Source organism: Notothenia coriiceps, unplaced genomic scaffold (assembly GCF_000735185.1).
Source record: "Notothenia coriiceps isolate Sejong01 unplaced genomic scaffold, NC01 NC01_scaffold00000288, whole genome shotgun sequence".
In the NCBI taxonomy this organism is placed as follows: Eukaryota; Metazoa; Chordata; class Actinopteri; order Perciformes; family Nototheniidae; genus Notothenia; species Notothenia coriiceps.
The window spans coordinates 61,205-78,688 of record NW_011332989.1 but is presented as its reverse complement, the minus strand read 5'-3'; the positions used below and the strand labels follow the sequence as shown (position 1 = coordinate 78,688).

The 17,484-nt window shown below is 38.7% G+C and overlaps 1 protein-coding gene across 1 annotated transcript; it reads left to right on the top strand.

Moving 5' to 3' along the window:
• Window positions 1-295: 295 nt before the first annotated feature.
• On the top strand, window positions 296-6,808 carry tm4sf5 (transmembrane 4 L six family member 5). Its single transcript, XM_010793614.1, has 5 exons — window positions 296-558; window positions 1,826-1,906; window positions 2,578-2,720; window positions 4,549-4,741; window positions 6,424-6,808. The coding sequence occupies exons 1-5, from the start codon at window positions 385-387 to the stop codon at window positions 6,439-6,441; spliced, it is 609 nt and encodes a 202-aa protein (XP_010791916.1). The 5' UTR covers window positions 296-384; the 3' UTR covers window positions 6,442-6,808.
• Window positions 6,809-17,484: the final 10,676 nt, after the last annotated feature.

Here is a 17,484-nt window from a genome sequence, read left to right as displayed (position 1 = left end):
ATCGTCATTAGCAGGTCTCAAAGGGCGTCCAAACTTCATGATCGAACCCCCTGAACACACAGAAACCCCCTTTCTTTTCTGTGTGTTCAGGTATAATATTTGTCCTGCAATTTCACTTTGAGTACATTTTTCTTTTCTCTGGCTAAGGGTTTTCTTTTTCATCTCAAAAGATACTCAGGTCTGAAATCAGATTGCAGGAAGCCACACCAATACTTGGCCTTTGTTCCCTCTCTCCTTCCTGTTAAAACTGTCACTGGCTGTGTTTGACTTTCAGTGTGTCAGAGCAGTGGCGAGGTCCTCATCCGCCTCGAACACTTCTCTCTGACTTTGAGAGGAACAGACACTTTCAGCAGCAAAGAAAGACTCAAAGAAAAAGGTAGAAGCATGTGTTGTACGGGGAAATGTGCCCGCCTGGTGGGCCTCATCCTGCTGCCCTCAGCGTTCATCTGCATGATCGCCAACCTGCTGCTGTTCTTCCCCGATGGGAATAGTCTGGACAACGATCAAATCTCCCTGCAGGTCTGGCTCATGGGGGGGCTCATCGGAGGAGGCCTCTTTGTGAGTAAACCACTGTGTATTTTTACGAAAGGTGATTTGATGTTTTACTGTGTGTTTTATTGGGCTTTTCAGTCATTAACTCTGCTCTGTGTAAACCTATAAAATCTGTGTTAACCTTTAAAATCTAATTTATTGAGTTTCCTTACTTCTGAGGGAGATAACAGTTCCTTTAAAAGTTAGTTTTTGTAAGTGTAATATACCTTAGTCAGTTAATTGTATTTTATTTATTTTGTTTTGGATTAGTTTACAATCTTTTAGGTCAGATTAGTAATTTGTTTTACTCTGTGTGGAGTATATTTAATTGATACAGCAGATCCCGCTTTATATCTGACTAAAGGCACCTTTAAATGTACCGAAGATAAGCCAGATTCTGCCTTAAGCATCCTTGAAACCGATAAAGAACAAAGCACAATAACTCGGGTACAATTTTGAGGTATTCACACGGAAGTATTTTCAATTGGTCCCAATTTATAATTCCAATTCTTCACATTTAAGAGGGAAATACCTTGACTACACTATATTTGTCAAATATAGGAACTTGAGACACAAAACAGACGATGTATTCTTACAGATGAGAATACTGAACATATAGAAATTAGCTCAACCTTGACAAAACTCTACACTTTAAAAGAACATATAAGTATATTTTACTGTGGTGTACTTGTTATATTATAAGGAAAATTACAATGAATAAAATGGTCTTATCTCCTCTACTTCCTCATTACACACACACACACACACACACACACACACACACACACACACACACACACACACACACACACACACACACACACACACACACACACACACACACACACACACACACACACACACACACACACACACACACACACACACACACACACACACACACACACACACACACCTGCATTATCTTGACGTTTTAAAGGTTGACCAGGCCAATAATTATCCATCAATATCTCATAAATGGATTAGAGAGACCTTTGAGTCCTGTGGAAAGGGCACGACTTGATGATTTTACAGTTAGGAATATGGACCAGGAAGTTGGATGTCTTTCATTTAAAAGAAAGTCCACTGAGGATTCACAAATATTTGCTTCGAGAGATAAGAGAGCATGGACAGAGACACACACATGTAAAAATGCAAATGTGTAGGCCTATGTGTGCAGGACACAAATACACACAGCATAAAAACATATTAAAGTTTTTTGAAATTATAATTAACATAGGACATCTCTTGTAAATTGTTTATTGATAAATGTGTTTTTATTTTAACTTTTCAGATGCTGTGTCCGAGCTGCTCGGCTATCAGGGCCGGGGGCAAGGGTTGCTGCGGAAATGGTTGCTGTGGTAACCGTTGCCGGGTAAGTACAGTCATTTGAAATGTACATTTACATGTCATTGTGGGGACTTCACTGATAATTAAATGACTATGGATCACTGTGTATTATATTTCCCCATATGGACACTAAAATCATAGAAATGTCAGTCAAAGGGACAAGACAGATTAAACATAACCCAAATAAACTGCATTAATGAAATGACTACAAAGAAACACAAAGACACGCAAAACAGACGCAAATTGACACGTCGTAATGTCTAGAAAAAGACTCGAAATTAACACAAAGAGTCATAAATCAACTACACGTGTTAATGGTGGGGCCTTATCTCATAATCGGCCAATGATTGTTATTGATATTTAGAGTCTTTATGTTTGTTAAATATATTTTACAGAAGTAGGGTTATGAACTGTTCTCACTTCTCTTCAATTAATGGGAACTAGACCGCTAATTTGTAAGTAGTGGAGACAGTTCCAGTGAAAAAATGCTGTGTCGTCTGCCTTTCATTTGCGTATTACCTATGTGCTATTTCATTTAATTGGTGTTTGGACATTTGTTTTCGTTGAGTGTGATCCCAATCTTGTAACAAAATCCTAACTCAGGGTCCAAGTAGGTTTTCCCCTTTTCCATTTTCATGGCCAGTCAATTGAGAAATGTCTCATAGCCTAAACAATATGTTCCTATTTCTCTTCCAGATGCTGAACTCTGTGTTCTCCTCTGCGTTCGGCCTGGTTGGAGCGATCTACTGTACCAGTGTGTCCTCTGCAGGCCTGGCTATTGGACCCAAGTGTAAGGTGGCCCACGACAAGTGGGAATACCCCTTCGAAGACCTCGGCACGTGAGTGATTCCCCCATCATCACTCAAATGTACTGTTCTGGGCTTGTAGGTGATGCTGTTGAATCTTTTTTAATTTATCAGTTATATTTTACTCTCAAGAGTTTCATTTCTTGAAATGCAATATGCTTAATATCCAGTAGATAGCAGCACTTTCTTTTATGTGTTTTTGCAGCCACATTTACAGATCGTTTGTAGTAATGAGTCAGGGAATTCAGAATACACAACCCTTTTTTGCTGGTCATTTCATAGTCTTTTTGTCAAAATAATGTCAAATCTCACTAAGGCATGCCGGGAAATACTTTTTATGTTGATTCTAGGTCTGCAGATTATGATTCTTTCCTTTTTAGTTGAGCAACTGTCAATAGAGACATAGATTTGATAGCATTGAATCTCATTGCTAGACCCAATACCATGGGAATAAAACATAGCATAGCAAAAGCAAAGACACTTCAAGGATAGCAAGATGTTACGAGCTTCGGTAGGTAAAACTCATGATGCTCATCAGGTGATAGTAGTTCATCAATAAAAAAACGAGCAAGCTGTTAATATGTAGGCTGAGGTTAGTGAGGGGAACAAAGTTTGGATGCTGCAATATTTATACTTAACCTTAGATTGCCCTTCCTCTAGCAAACTTCAATTTCCTCTTTTTACTTTACTGAATAGGTTCTGCGATGTTGAAGTCATTATACCTGTATTTTATTCATTAAATTAATATTATTACATTTACAAAATTATTCGTTAGTTGGCAGCCCTATGCTTGTACGCATTAAGAAATAATCAATTTGTTTTATATCTAATTGTATATGTTGGTAGATCTTACTAGAATACAACAACACTTTAATATAACATCAATGTATTAGTGAGCTTTAAAGGAGCTGGTAGTCACATTTTGACTGAGCTAAGATTTCTATATTTATGCTAAGCTAAGCTAACTGTAGCGGCCAGAATCATATAGAACTAAAACAAATAATTAACTTAAAATAATACAGCCGCTGAGGCACTAGTTAGCAGATCTTACGCAGGGCAATGATCCAGGTCCAGACAAGATTCTCCGTTGTGCATTTATTATGATCCTATATCATTGACAATGAACAGGTTTCCTATGGTTGGTTCCTTTAAGCCTTTCCTATGGCTTTCCTTTCTTGTGGTTGGAAAACCCTGTGGCTTGAAACACCCTGGTAAAAAACCGTTTGCCTACTAGTGCTCTGGCTCCCACCACCCACCTGTCTCCAATATATACAATTACTCTAATCACCCAGTGCCCAAAACATGCCTTCAAAATAAAAGCATAGAAACTACTTTAACTTATGAAGCTAACTAAGAATACATATAAATAAATGATAATAATAATAAACACCATAAACAGCAAGAAAATAAATGTTAAACTATTAAATAATATAAAGAGATATATATAGCTCCAACACTAACCGACTGCTGACAGTCAATGAGCTTACCTTACTGTCAGCTATACATTAAATGTGCAGGTCAATGAGTTATATCAATCATTTCAGCAAGAAAGTGATTATATTTCCCAAAATGTAAAACCATAGCACTACTTATCATTGAGTAACAGGTGAATTTCACTTTTCTCTAGCAAATCTAATCATATTTTTACTAGAACTCTTTCTATACTTTCTATTTTCCATGTGCTTTACTTTCTCCACTTCTCGCTTGTTCCAATTACCTGCTTACTGACACATTTTTCCTCAATTCAGTCATCATACTTTTCCTTTCTGCCCCCCAAACTTGGCCTGCTGTGCACATATTTTCAGTAATGCTGTGTGTGTCTTGGACGGTGCTTACGATCTGCTGCTCTTCTCCCTCACAGTGGTAACACCAGCTACCTTTTAAACCAGACTATGTGGAGCATCTGCGAATACCCTAAAAACGCAGTGATGTGGCACGTGGTTCTGTTCTCCATACTGTTGGCCATGGGGGTGGTGCAGCTGGTGCTCTGCGGCATCCAGGTGGTCAACGGCTGCATCGGATGCATCTGCGGCGACTGTCGCAAAAGCAAAGATGTAAGTGAACAAATCCTGAAACTCCAAACCTAAAACAAGATTAACTGAGTTAGGAGAGTGTGCATGCAAATCTTTCAAAATACACAATGAGGTAATGAAAGCTATACATAGGGTCTGGAGAGGGGAAGCCATAAAATATGAAACCATTTTATCAAACTAGACCAAGCCATGAGGAAAGCATCCTGTTGTGTAGTTTGGTCGTTGAAAGTCAGACAGCACCTCTTAGTAGCTTGTTGAATGATTTATAGCCGCTTAACACAGTTTTGCTTAAGTGCTTTATTAACGCTCATTGTGTATTTTTTACACTTTTAAATGGAATAAACATAGATAACAAAGATAAAATGTTAGATGGTGAGACGTGAAGGTTCTTTGGAGGGAGACATGCCAACTGTTTACTGTATGTGTGCTAAGTTAAGCTACTGTCTGTACCTTAAAGCTTATCATCCATAATATGTGGATAATAACAACTCTTATCATCCAAACATACGAGTTGTTACACTCTTAGTGATCGTGAGAGCGAAAAAGCCTTTAGTCGGTAAATGTTTAACAGTTCGATACAAAATATTGCATCTTTAAAGATTTGATTTAATAAAGCAAGCATACCTGTTCCCAGAGTCCATTGCCGTGTCAAACTCAATTTCATCACGGGCCACATTTGCATTATGGTTGCACTCAAAGGGACGGTTGTAACTTTAAGACTATATAAAAATACATATATAAATATTTAATATATATAAAATAATGTATGATATTACATGATTACCTCTGTATTGGATTATTATCGGATAAGGTAATACCTTCATAATTAACTACGTCTGAAAGCAGAAGTCTACGGTAAATAATTGCAAGTCTCTTCAGTGAGAATGTCACAAAATGACTTAAAAAGAAAAGCTAAATAAAAAAAAAGTGACATTTAAAAAAAAAAGGCAATTCTGAGAAAAAGGCACATTTGAGATGCTTTGTGCTCCATGTATGGGCAACGTGCTTCTGTATATCGCCCTGTAACTGTATAACAAACATATTATATTCTTTGCAAGCTCTTGTGGGGCCACAGAAAATGAAGTTGCGGGCCGGATTTGGCCCCCGGGCCTTGAGTTTGACACCCCTGCTCAAGCTAACTCTCGGCTAGTGTAGCTTAAATCATGCTAAAATAAACTTTTCTTTTTAATAACTTTTTTCAGTGCAATCCGTGTCTGTAAACACACAAAAAAATCCAACGCAGATGCCATGAAGATTCTTAAGTTGAAAGGTTTTACTAAAAATTAACTCGACTCAATATGGGGACTGGTTTGAACTGGTAAAAGGTGCAAAAAGTTAACTAGCTGGAAAGAAAAAAGTCAAAGATAAGTTACATTTTGTACATGACATGCACTTTTGAACCGAAATATATACACAGGTTGAAGATTAAGCTCAGATTTAGCACATGAATGAACAAATATTAAGGGCTGCTTACAAATGTTTTTGCTGACTTGCATATGGATTCAGTTAACACGCTCACTCATAAGAGACACAAATACATTTAAAGACATACATTTGACCATAAAAGCTGATGTGTGCATTTTATCAACACATAGCTACACATTAACATGATGCTCACCTTTATGACCAGCTCTGTCAGTCACCTAAGAGCTTGCTTCCTCTCCCAAATATGAACTTAACATGTGACTTCTGTCCTGTTTCAGGATGAGAGTGGATTGTGAAAGTGAAGATCCCCAAGTTGTGAACCAACCGTCTCAAGAACCAGGAGCCATTTCATATTCCGTTATAACTCTCTTTAAAACATTTTTCTGATATCCAATTTCTCACACCAAGTCTGTCTAAAACACATCAATGAATCCTTACTCCACTATTTTGTGAATTTTTTTCTAGCTGATGGTATGTGTGTATTGCCTGACTTATATTGATTATAAGAGTAAGGCTCCACATGGAACATGTACTAATCAAAGCATATTGTTTGTTTTATGTGCTACTATGTGTTGAGGTGAATGTGACAACACAATAATAGCTGATGAATTCTCTAAGGGGAAGTTATATCAGTTCTCTGTGATAATCAACATTAAAACTAATTATTTTCCTGACCAGTTTCTATGTAGCTGTCGTTTTTCTCCAGAAACACATTTTGATATTTACCGGAATACTCACCATCTGTAACTCTGATTATCCAGTTGGAAGAACTTCCGCAGAATCACTGTTAGGATCTCTGTCAATTAGTGACCTCATGCTGTGCCCATGCAGCCAGACAGCCAGATCTAACAGGATTATTGTGTGCGTAGAGACAAGGTCAAAGGTCAGAAATGCCCCCTGTGGATATTGTGAACACTGCAGCTGACTAAACAGTACACAGGTGCGGGCTAAGCTCATAATCTTTTGCTGCCAAGGAGCCGTTTCGTGGTAACTGTTACCTAACTTTTCAGTTAAAAGCCTGTTACAGAGCTGCTCTCAGGTATATATAGATACCAAACACAATAAAGCTAACGCCATGCTTACATGCACTACAGGTAAAAGATATGATGAGATGAGGCATTAGTGTGCTTCAAGGTGAAAAACAATCCTGCCATTCAGCTTTTTTGTTCTTTGTTTTCTAAACCATACAACTCCCTGCAGAGTTCAGGTTCCTTTTTGAATGCAATAACAGGACAAGGAGTGGAAACTATATGGCAGTGGAAAAAGAAAAGGCCGTTGCCCAACAGCGTGACCACCTTAGCTAACTGAGTGGCCGGTGTTTATGCAGCTCTCTTATATAATGCACAGTACAAAGCAAGGAAGGAGCATAAGTAAGTCGAATTTAGTATAAAAGAATGGTAGGACAAAGGGAGGAAAACGGGAAGGGGCCCGTTCTCAGCCACTTCTTATGCAAATTGTGGCCAGTCTGAAAGAATAAATAGTTCAGTTTAATGGTGCTTTGGACAAATACTGATGCGTGCACATGAAAGACAGAGAGAGGTTCCTCAAGAGGAGGTGACAATGTTTCAAGAACACAGCCACCCAAGCCCTAAATTCTTATATATCTGCTTTGTGCACTCTTTTAGACCCTGTAGTGAGGCCATCACTTAGAAATGTACCCTTCTCCCAAAATTGAGCCCCTCCTCTCAGCTTTTCATGCTTGACTGACAGAACAAAGACGAGGCAGAAGGGAAAAACAAAATGACGTGAAGCAGAACCGACCAGAATGGGCCGGACTGTTGACAATCTTGGACAGAGAAGGACAATAGTACAAATAAGTCAGTGCAAGTTAATGAAGGCTTTTAATTGGACCAACATTTCTACAACGGTTCTACTGTTTCACTTTTCTGGACTGTTGTTAAGTTCATGTCAGCACACTCACAACCGCAGGCTCATTTTAAAGGTAACAGTCATGCTGGCGGCACAAATATCATCTCAGACACACGTACGTGATAACTCAGCAGTGTCCACCACCCATTAATTATGTTAACCACAGTGTGAATGACCAAAGCAGAGCCACAAAGTAGACAGTCAGGCACAGTCAGCAGGTCTGCAATCTTATTTGCAATGCTGTGTGAAGGGAATCAATTAGGTTTTGCCCTCAGTTTGCCTTTCTTATTATTTAAATGTACCTTTACATCTCTTGTTGCTTCCTTTTAATGTGCTCTGTAAACACATGACTTACTTGTCAACCACAATCCACGGATATTCAGGGAAAATAAAATGACATTTTAAAGTAGGATCACACATAAAATACCAAAACAGTAGATGGTGCTTTTTTTGGTCTGAGAGTTGAACTGGTTATAATTTATGCTATGGTAACAATTGTTTTAAAATGCTGACAGTACCTGTCTGTGTTACTGGCACTATATTATCATAATACCCTGAAACATGGTATTTTAAACTTGGACCACACATTAGGCCAACCAGAAAGACATGGCATCATTGCTTAATGGCAGCATTCACACAAAATGAGCTAGAACTGAGAATAAACACTGTATGAAATCGGTGAGTTTACTCTGTGAGAAACTCAGAGGTTCAAGTTTAATAAGTTAAATCTATCCTCATGCACGCAGAAAGCACCCTCAAATCTGCCCTACAAAGGCAAGGAGCAATAACAACATATTTGGTCAAAATTGAGTTAAACCCTTGCCTCAGAGAGACAGCCAACTAGCCAGATAAAACAGGAAAGATGTTACGTTAGCTAGTTTGTACAGCTTGCATTAGCTGAAGCTACAATTAAATTAACTTGATTGATTTCTTCCTGACTGATATATGAAGATACAATATATCAATTACAATGAGTTACATATTTGTAATTCAGTAATTTCTTCCTTATAACTCAATGAGTCAGCAGCTAAATCCAGTCAGTAAATAAAAACCTGCTTTAGCTACTCGTGCTAATGGTAGCTAGCTTAGCATTAGCAGACTTCCGTAGCTTCCAGCTCATCTTTAGACTCTTTAATATTCAGGTGTGGTTAAGCTTCTTTTACTATACTTGAATATATAATGTTATGAATGTACAGTATAAGTACAATTATCATTCTCATTTATAGATATTCAAAATAGATAGACAAACAGACACCTAGTAAAACAAAATCCTGTTGCTAGGCCTATGTGAGGTAGGCTTTGTATCCCCCCCTAAAAAGGTAGTTGCATAAACACACTAGGCCTAGTTAAAATCAAAGAAAAAGATGGTGCATTTCTCCCTGCATTCACTGATAAATATACAAAAACAAGCCCTCATTTATGCAATATTCAGTTGTTTTGAGTAAAATTAAGTTCTATACGTGATGCAGTCTGCAAGCCAGCCAGCAATTGTACACCCTTTTTTCTTAATTGTAATGCTTATTTGCAAAGACAGTCTGCTCTTTGCCCCTTAAGATTGTCTATTTACTTCACCCAGTAGTGTCAGCTGATTAGCATGCTATGAAGGATACAACCTTCTTCCCCCTTGCACTTCAGGATTAATTTAATCACAACAATAAATTATGTCATGATGTAAAAACAGGGTGCGGTAACGAAGCAGTGACATAATGTACAGAGGAAGGAACAGGCTGGTGGTAATAAAGGAGGTGGACAGACTCTGGATCCAGCCATGAGCAACAACGGCCAGTCAGATCCGGCTCCACAGAATCATGCCAACATCAACAGAAAAACAACAAACTCCGAGTGTGGGAATGTCTGGAAGTCTGGGGGAGGGGAGAGGGAGAACCAGGGAGTTGGGGTGGGGACCGGTAAACACTCACTCAGAGAACTAGACTGGCTTGAACCTGCAAAAACCTGATTTTAGTTTGTTTATGCAGTATTTCAATTAAAAAAGATGTTGGATATCAAGCCCAAAAAGTAACTTGGTGGCTGCAGAGACTTTAAGGATCTTGACATGCCTTGTATATATTTTTTAAGAAGATGTAAAGAGGTTAAAAACACTTTAAAAAGAAATCACTGCAGGGTCTGAGGTTATTCATATATTTTCACTTTAATATTTGATCATCTACTTTGAGCTTTAACTATCTTATTAAAAGTCCAGTGTAAAAAAGTGTGTATTGTTACCATACATATTATTATTATTATTATTATTATTATTATTATTATTATTATTATTATTATTATTATTATGTATGTATTATAAAATAAATATAGTGTAGCTCTTATTTTAATAACAGTTACATATTGCACCCTATTTTAAGGTTGTGGCACTCTCTGGCATTCATTTTATGAGGCGATACATTTTTTATTTTGGCAAAGCATTAACTCCAAAACAACTTTCACAAATAAACACAAACCATTGTTGTTGTTGTTGCAGCCATGTGCTCGGTCCAAATAACTGTACAAATAATACTATTCTTAGTTTATGGATGGATGGTCTACTTTTGACCCGGTCATGTTTCTGGTTATTTTCTGTTTCCGTCCGTCCTGCACGTTCACAAACTATTCCTGTCTCTCGGCCAGTGGGGCAGTGTCACTGAGGGATTAAATGACCAGAGGGGTATAAATTCACAGGAGATGATGTCATTATTATGACAATGTCTCTTTCCACTCACCATGGTTTGTCCCCTGGCTGATAGCACGATGGCACTTGAGGCGAATGGGACAGTGGGAATGATTTAGCTCCTGATATCCGAGCCTCCCCGCGGACTCACAGGAAGCATACGGTGTTGCTTCATGATCTACTTGGACCACCGGCAGAGTGGCAGGGGCACTTGTCACCTTACAAGGAGAGGAACAGGGGTCTAAATGCACAGAGGTGACACTGCAGAGAGACCACTTGACTTGAAGGGACCTCAGTGCAAGTTAGGAATCTGTTGCACAAAAGCGATATGGGTTGTTGCTTAATCTGCTTTCGTAATTCCCAATTTACATTTGAGGAAATCAGGGAATGATACATTTTTCATTGGGGTAATAGTTGTAATATTCATTCTAAAAAAGGGGGTAAACACGGCTAATTGTATGAGAATAGTCATCAAAGAAAAGTGGAAAACTTCACCTGTAGAAAAATACGGTGACAATATATCTTTATCTTGTTTTGTATGCCATGAGATGTATGTTTCATTTCAATTTGAAATGCTTTAGTCTTCTGATCTGCTGCCAAGCACGCAGAGTCAATTTAAAATTAGAAACAATGTCCCTCCAAACTATGTCTGTCCTTCACCTACATCTGCAGGTGTAAATCTGCTCATGTGAGGGAGCACATGCTTGTCTGTCATCCTGCGGGTAAGACTGGACATTCCCACATGCGGCAGAGATTTAGAAGCTACCGTGGAATAGCAGGAGATTTACCCTGTCATCAACACTAAAGATTGTTTCAGTGCTATTTATCGCTTTCCACTTACAGGGCGCTGAAATGGTCTTATACTTATAAGCCAATAATTGTCGTATAATCATAATTTTTTTAACTCATATTGCTATTCTTGGACTTTGCAATAGAACACAATCTGTGCAAGCTTTCAACCTGCACTGATTACAAGTTGTTGTTATTTAAAGAGGCCCCATGCTTTTTGGGTTTATTCCCGTTGTGTGTTATATAGGTTTTTGTGCATGTAAATGGTCTGTAGAGGCTAATATCCCAAAGTTCCCCAGACGGTACTGACATCACTATGTAACACTTTATTGGCTAGCGCTCCAACACATTGTACGTGACAAGCTAAGGGGCGGGACATCTCTTAGGGGTTGACCAATCGCAACAGAGCCGGCCAGATGACCAATCAGAGCAGACTGGGCTCTGGTTTCAGACAGAGGGTGAAAAGAGGTGCTGCAGCACAGGCAGTATGAGAACAATAAAGAGCTTTTCGAACATTAAAGCATGGAGACATGTCAAGGAAAAGAAAAAGGAACCCAAAAAAACGAGCATATTATGTACTCTTAAAGCAGAACTTCTCATGAGAATTCTTAGTAAAATGATTGTTGTACTTGAGGGTAAGTCCCTTCATGCAGTTCACAGTAGAATCAGCTTAAGAAATATGCCCACTGTTGACTAGGCTGTTTCCTGGGTGATTTAACCAGCAGGCGCAGACTCACTCTGAGCCTCATCTGGGTAAATTTCCACTGAGACAAATACCCCTTCAACCAGAGAGCTGACCTGAATACACCCTAAACCCACACAAGAGAGCCAATAAACAGCTATAAACCATGTGATGGGCCAAGAAGAGCTAACATCTATCTCTGTAACTGACTTTATACAGAAAGTATGTTCTGATATTGTTAGATTTGAATTGCCTCCTGACAAAATGACACATTTTTGGTCTACAGCCCACAAACATGAGCTGTCTTGCTGTACATAACTGCCTGGCTTTGGGTGCCAGCTTTAAGCAGAGGTTGATGTTTATGTTGATGCAATTTAGGGGCATTTTGAGGTAAACCTTGTGTTTGTATGTACTTTACATTTCAAATTATCTCAACCAGCATGGTGCAAACAGCTCTGTCACTCATCCAGGCTGGATAGGAGCCAAGGAAGCGATGCCACACCTTTAATTCCTTTTAAGCGTGAGTTACTTTTTCCAAGAATGTTTACACCTTTTTTTAAATTACTTTCCCTGGCTCTCACTGTGATATGTACCCTTAAAAACATTTGGCAGGTTTCCATTAAATTAGACATGAGAGAAGAAACAAGTGATTACATGTAAGATTCAGATCTTAAGTTTGAAAGAATAAGAATTGATTAAATGTACTGTATGGACATTTGCCTTTAACTGTTGCTTGTTAATTATTATTTGAATCCATGACTAAAACCCTCTCATTTGAACAGGCTATGATGTCCTCTCCCTTTCCTTCAATAATCGAACACTGTTGTCTCATATTCATATTTATTTTTTGAAATATTCACTAAAACTGAAGTACATATACTGACATGTAACGTTTGAGTTGGGCTGATAATAAAACACTTTATGAAGGTCGCGGGGACGTTTTTTTTGTGGTTAAATAAAAAACACTTATAGAAATCTAACTTTTGTTGAGTTTTTAACTGAGCGTATATTATTTAAGTATTACATGTTCAATTATGTCCACGTTTTTATTGAGTAAACCTTTTGTACGTACAGTATTTAACTTGTGGTATTTAGTTTTCGCTGATTTGGAAGTAAACATAGGCTACTCTTTAATTGCATATCCCCCAAAAAAAAAAAATATTAAAGTGGTAATATCCCTTAGCTTCATTCAGAGCAGACCATTTAAAAAAACACTTAAATATAAAAATACGTTTAAAATAAAGGGGGAGGTTATAAATAGTTAATAAATAAAATAATAATCTACCAGTGCCGGGAATAAATTCCCCACAGTTGATGGGACCTCTGACCTAGTAAATAGGTCAGGTGACAACAGCTTCATCAGTGATGAATACACAGCTTTCAGCAGATTAAAGTCTATTATTTAATAGTGATTACATCTTGTTGAAATTGTCTAAAAGGTCATATGAGTTTAATGCATACTCTTTTTGGAGTCAATTTGACCTGTGTGCACATACATCATCCCTCAGGACTAGTTATTTATACACAGGAAGCTATTTCTGATTAAAGTTGCTGTTATCTGTATCAACAAATATGTGAAGAGACAAAACAGAGCGACGCATGCAGGAGGAAGTATGTGTGATGATGGGTGAGGAGGGAGGCAGCAATCGAGGAAAGGAAAGGAGAGGAGGGAGTTTAGAGGGGAGGGGAGGCGTGTTCACTCCCTGCATGCTCCGGGGATTAGCTATTTAAAGTTCAGTCTCTCCGCGCCACGAAGACCTTTCCATTCTGCAAACAAGGACGCACAGATCAGAGCGCATTTGGATGAAGGAAGCGAATGAAAAGGCGCAGATGAAGTGAGGATAGTCGTGTTGCAACAAGGAAACATCACTAGTGTCCATTTTCCAACCACTTTCTGCAAGTCTGTTTCACCAGGTAGGTCATAAGGTATTTATAAGACCTTTCAAGCTCTGTTGACGCAAAATAAAGGGATAAATATAGGATATAATACTAGTTGCAAGCCTCTGTTATCAAAACAGCTTAAGGGCTGGTGTTTTGGAGGTGTGTCAGGAGTATCATAAAGAAGCCACAGAGCCTTTTGTAGTGGAAACTGTTAAAAACACTTGTCAAGCCTCATTGTGCACGTCTGAATGCGCACCCATCATTCTCCTTACCCATGTCTGTCAGTTTAATTGGCAAAACTGATTCGCCCGAAAAAACGGGATTTTACCTTTAAAAAAAAATTATTCTGGCTTTACATGGCAATTAAAAAGTCAGGAATTTATTTTTTCGACTTTATATACTTCAATGGTGTAAACAACAACCGTCTTTGATAGTTTAATTAGGAAGTGGGTGAGATAAGTGACGCGTAGTGCTGTAGATGAAAGCTCGGATTAGCCTGTCTGGCGCTTCACTCTTTGCACCTTAAAGTGCAATTATCAACTAAAGTTAAACAGAACAACAAATAACAAAACTAGTGGTGGAGCTTCGTTTCTCATATTCAACAGTGTAGAAAAATCCTCTATCCCAGGTTAGGGACTGACGCCAAATTATCAGTGGGGTCAGAAAATGTGGAAGATATAGTATTTTTTTTCTTGGGACGAAAGGATAATCGAACTTTTGGTTGGAAGTAGAAAATGGTCTTTTATGTGTTCTGTCTGTAATCCGGATTTGTGGTCGTGTCCACGATTTAAAACATGTATTATGCTAATTTGTAACGGACTGACTGATAATATTAAACCTTATATTGACTGTTTAATCTCCTCACTCGTCTTAACAATTTATTTTGTAGCAAAAGTCATTAAAACAACCATTATCTAGTCGGTTCCAGGGCATATTTTGGCCTGTATTCTGCCAATGTTCTAGTTTCCTATGCAATATCAATTCAGTTACACTACTAAACATGTGTACCCATTATATTAGTGGCATGTTACGGTTGCAACATTGGAGTGCTAATCTGAGAGAACCCTAGCATTTGTTTTAACAAAGTTAACAATACGTTTTACTCCCAATAACTGCCCGATTAACTTTCAAAAACTCCCTACAAGAGAGAACCACCTCAAAATGCTTCATCCATTGGCTGTGATGAATATAAATAAATGAGGATTGTAAAATGCTATTAATGGACACACTTGGTCAGGTATACATGCAAAAATGTAGTGTTTGCGTCATTCTCACTGGCAGGCTTGTATGAGGCTTTGTGGAGTGGGCAGTGACACAAGACTGCACTTTTTTTCCATAAAACCCCAGGGACCGACTGAGTGGAGAAGGGGGAGCTCAGCGGGAAAGTGGAGCTGTGGGAAGATTATTATCACATTACTGTAACATATGTGCTCTGCTGCTTGCTTTAACATTGTTTACAAGAGCAGATAAGGGACTGAGTGTGGACTGTGTGAGGTTTAGAAAGGGAGAAAATGCAGGGAACACGCTGGGGTAAACGCGTGTCAGTTGCTTAACTCTCACACAGATTTCCCGGCCACATGCACAAACATGCACTCCAAAACATGGGAACCTCAAGCAAAAAGCCACTTGCTAATGTTTCGCAGAAGGATTGCACAATTCTCAGCTTCATCAGGGAGCTGATTGAGCAAGTGAAACCGGATTATTCAGGTGCTGCAGGCTGGAGCAATCAGAGAAAAACATAAAGAAATGGGGTCAAGGAACAGCTTTAGACCCTTTTCTTCTACCACACATCTATTTGTATTACCTTTCCTTCTCCACCTCTCCTCTCTGGTGAAAGCTATTGCCTCTGCCTTCTGTGTATGAGAGCGTTTTTGCCATCTGAGGTTGTTTTTCTCCTCCAGGCTGCCAGACCCCCACAGCCAATCATGCTCTGGGGCCAAAATTCCTCCCCACTGACCAGGGACTTAATGCTGTGTGTTTTGGCGAGCTCTTATTTATGAGAAAAAGGTATTTATACGTAAAGCATTTAGGGCGTAATAGGAGAAGAAAATTGCTATACTGTAGGAAGGTTTGTCTGTTGACTCTCTTTCCTTCACATTGTGCTATACTGTGAGTTCTCATTTCACACACAGAACCTTTTAATTGACCTTACAATAATGGATTCACTTTGTCTGTAAATGGGATAGGGTTTCACGGACACACCTGAGTAAAAAGGAGAAAGGGTGGTGCATTAGATGGTAAATAATCTGATGAGAATTCACTGAAATTAGAGATGACACTTAAAGGAAACAACCCTCCTCTGTGGCTTGTTTTCAAAATGCTCTGTGTGTGTGTGTGTGTGTGTGTGTGTGTGTGTGTGTGTGTGTGTGTGTGTGTGTGTGTGTGTGTGTGTGTGTGTGTGTGTGTGTGTGTGTGAGAGCTGTCACGTCTCCATGAAACTGACTCACTGAGTGAAGCAGCATGAGAAATCGGAAGTAAACAGGGTAGAAAAAAACAGCCGAGCACTGTGATCTCCGGTGTGTTGCAACGCCCGTTTAGTGGTTGACAGATCTCCAAATCTTCCTATCTGTGATTAATGAACAATGGCACTCAGTGCTTTATCCCTCTAAGTGGGGTTTCTGGGGGGGGGTTTGTTTCAGACGCTATGTCTCCTCGTGGTCATTTCACTTCCCTTTTCAGTCTTTAAAATTGATTCTTAGTTCATTTGTAAATCTTTTAGTTATTATGCGTCTCCTAGTATTTGTTTCGTTATAGTTTTTGTAATTTTCTTGCATTTATTTGTTGTTTTTAATCTTTTTGTAGTTGTTTTGGGTTACATTGTAGTCATTTTTTGTTTCTCTGTAGTTTTGAGTGTCCTTTTCGTTATTCTGCATAATATCTTTTCGGTATTTTTTATTCTTTGTGGTCGTCTTGTAACCAACGCAGCTGTTTCTGTGGCTATTGATGTTTGACCATGTTAAAGTTATACAAGTTTGATAGTCAGAAAGACAACTCTTCTTTTACCCCAAAGCACAATCAGCAGATTTACACCTTTCACTTCTCAATATCAATTCTCAGGGAAATGATAAACCGAAATGAACTCCAACCCCTGAATAGAAAGCACAATTGCTGCCTGAGAGAGGGGAGGGAAGTTCAGAAACAAAGACTAATTCAAATGAAAACAATAGCAGGAGTCTGTTAGTCATATCTTGCATACATCATACGACCTCTATGTAATCTGGCTGCCAGTAGAGGGTTAATAACGTCTCTGTCGCTCATTGACGTCCTGTTCCATCACAGGGAAAACATTGGATTTAGCAAACTTTTTACTTGATATTTCAAAGAAAGTTTCTGACCAGTGGGGTCCAAACTGTTTTCAGCGAGGGCCACAGACAGAAAAATAAACAAAAGGTCTGGGCCACTCCCTAGAGTTGAGGTAGCCTATATATATTGCCTCATAAATTAAGTTATAAGTTA

Coding starts and splice junctions, on each gene's coding strand:
- tm4sf5 (XM_010793614.1), top strand. CDS start 385: ATGTGTTGTACGGGGAAATGTGCCCGCCTGGTGGGCCTCATCCTGCTG. Junction 559..1,825: donor TCATCGGAGGAGGCCTCTTT/GTGAGTAAACCA, acceptor TTAACTTTTCAG/ATGCTGTGTCCGAGCTGCTC. Junction 1,907..2,577: donor GCTGTGGTAACCGTTGCCGG/GTAAGTACAGTC, acceptor TTTCTCTTCCAG/ATGCTGAACTCTGTGTTCTC.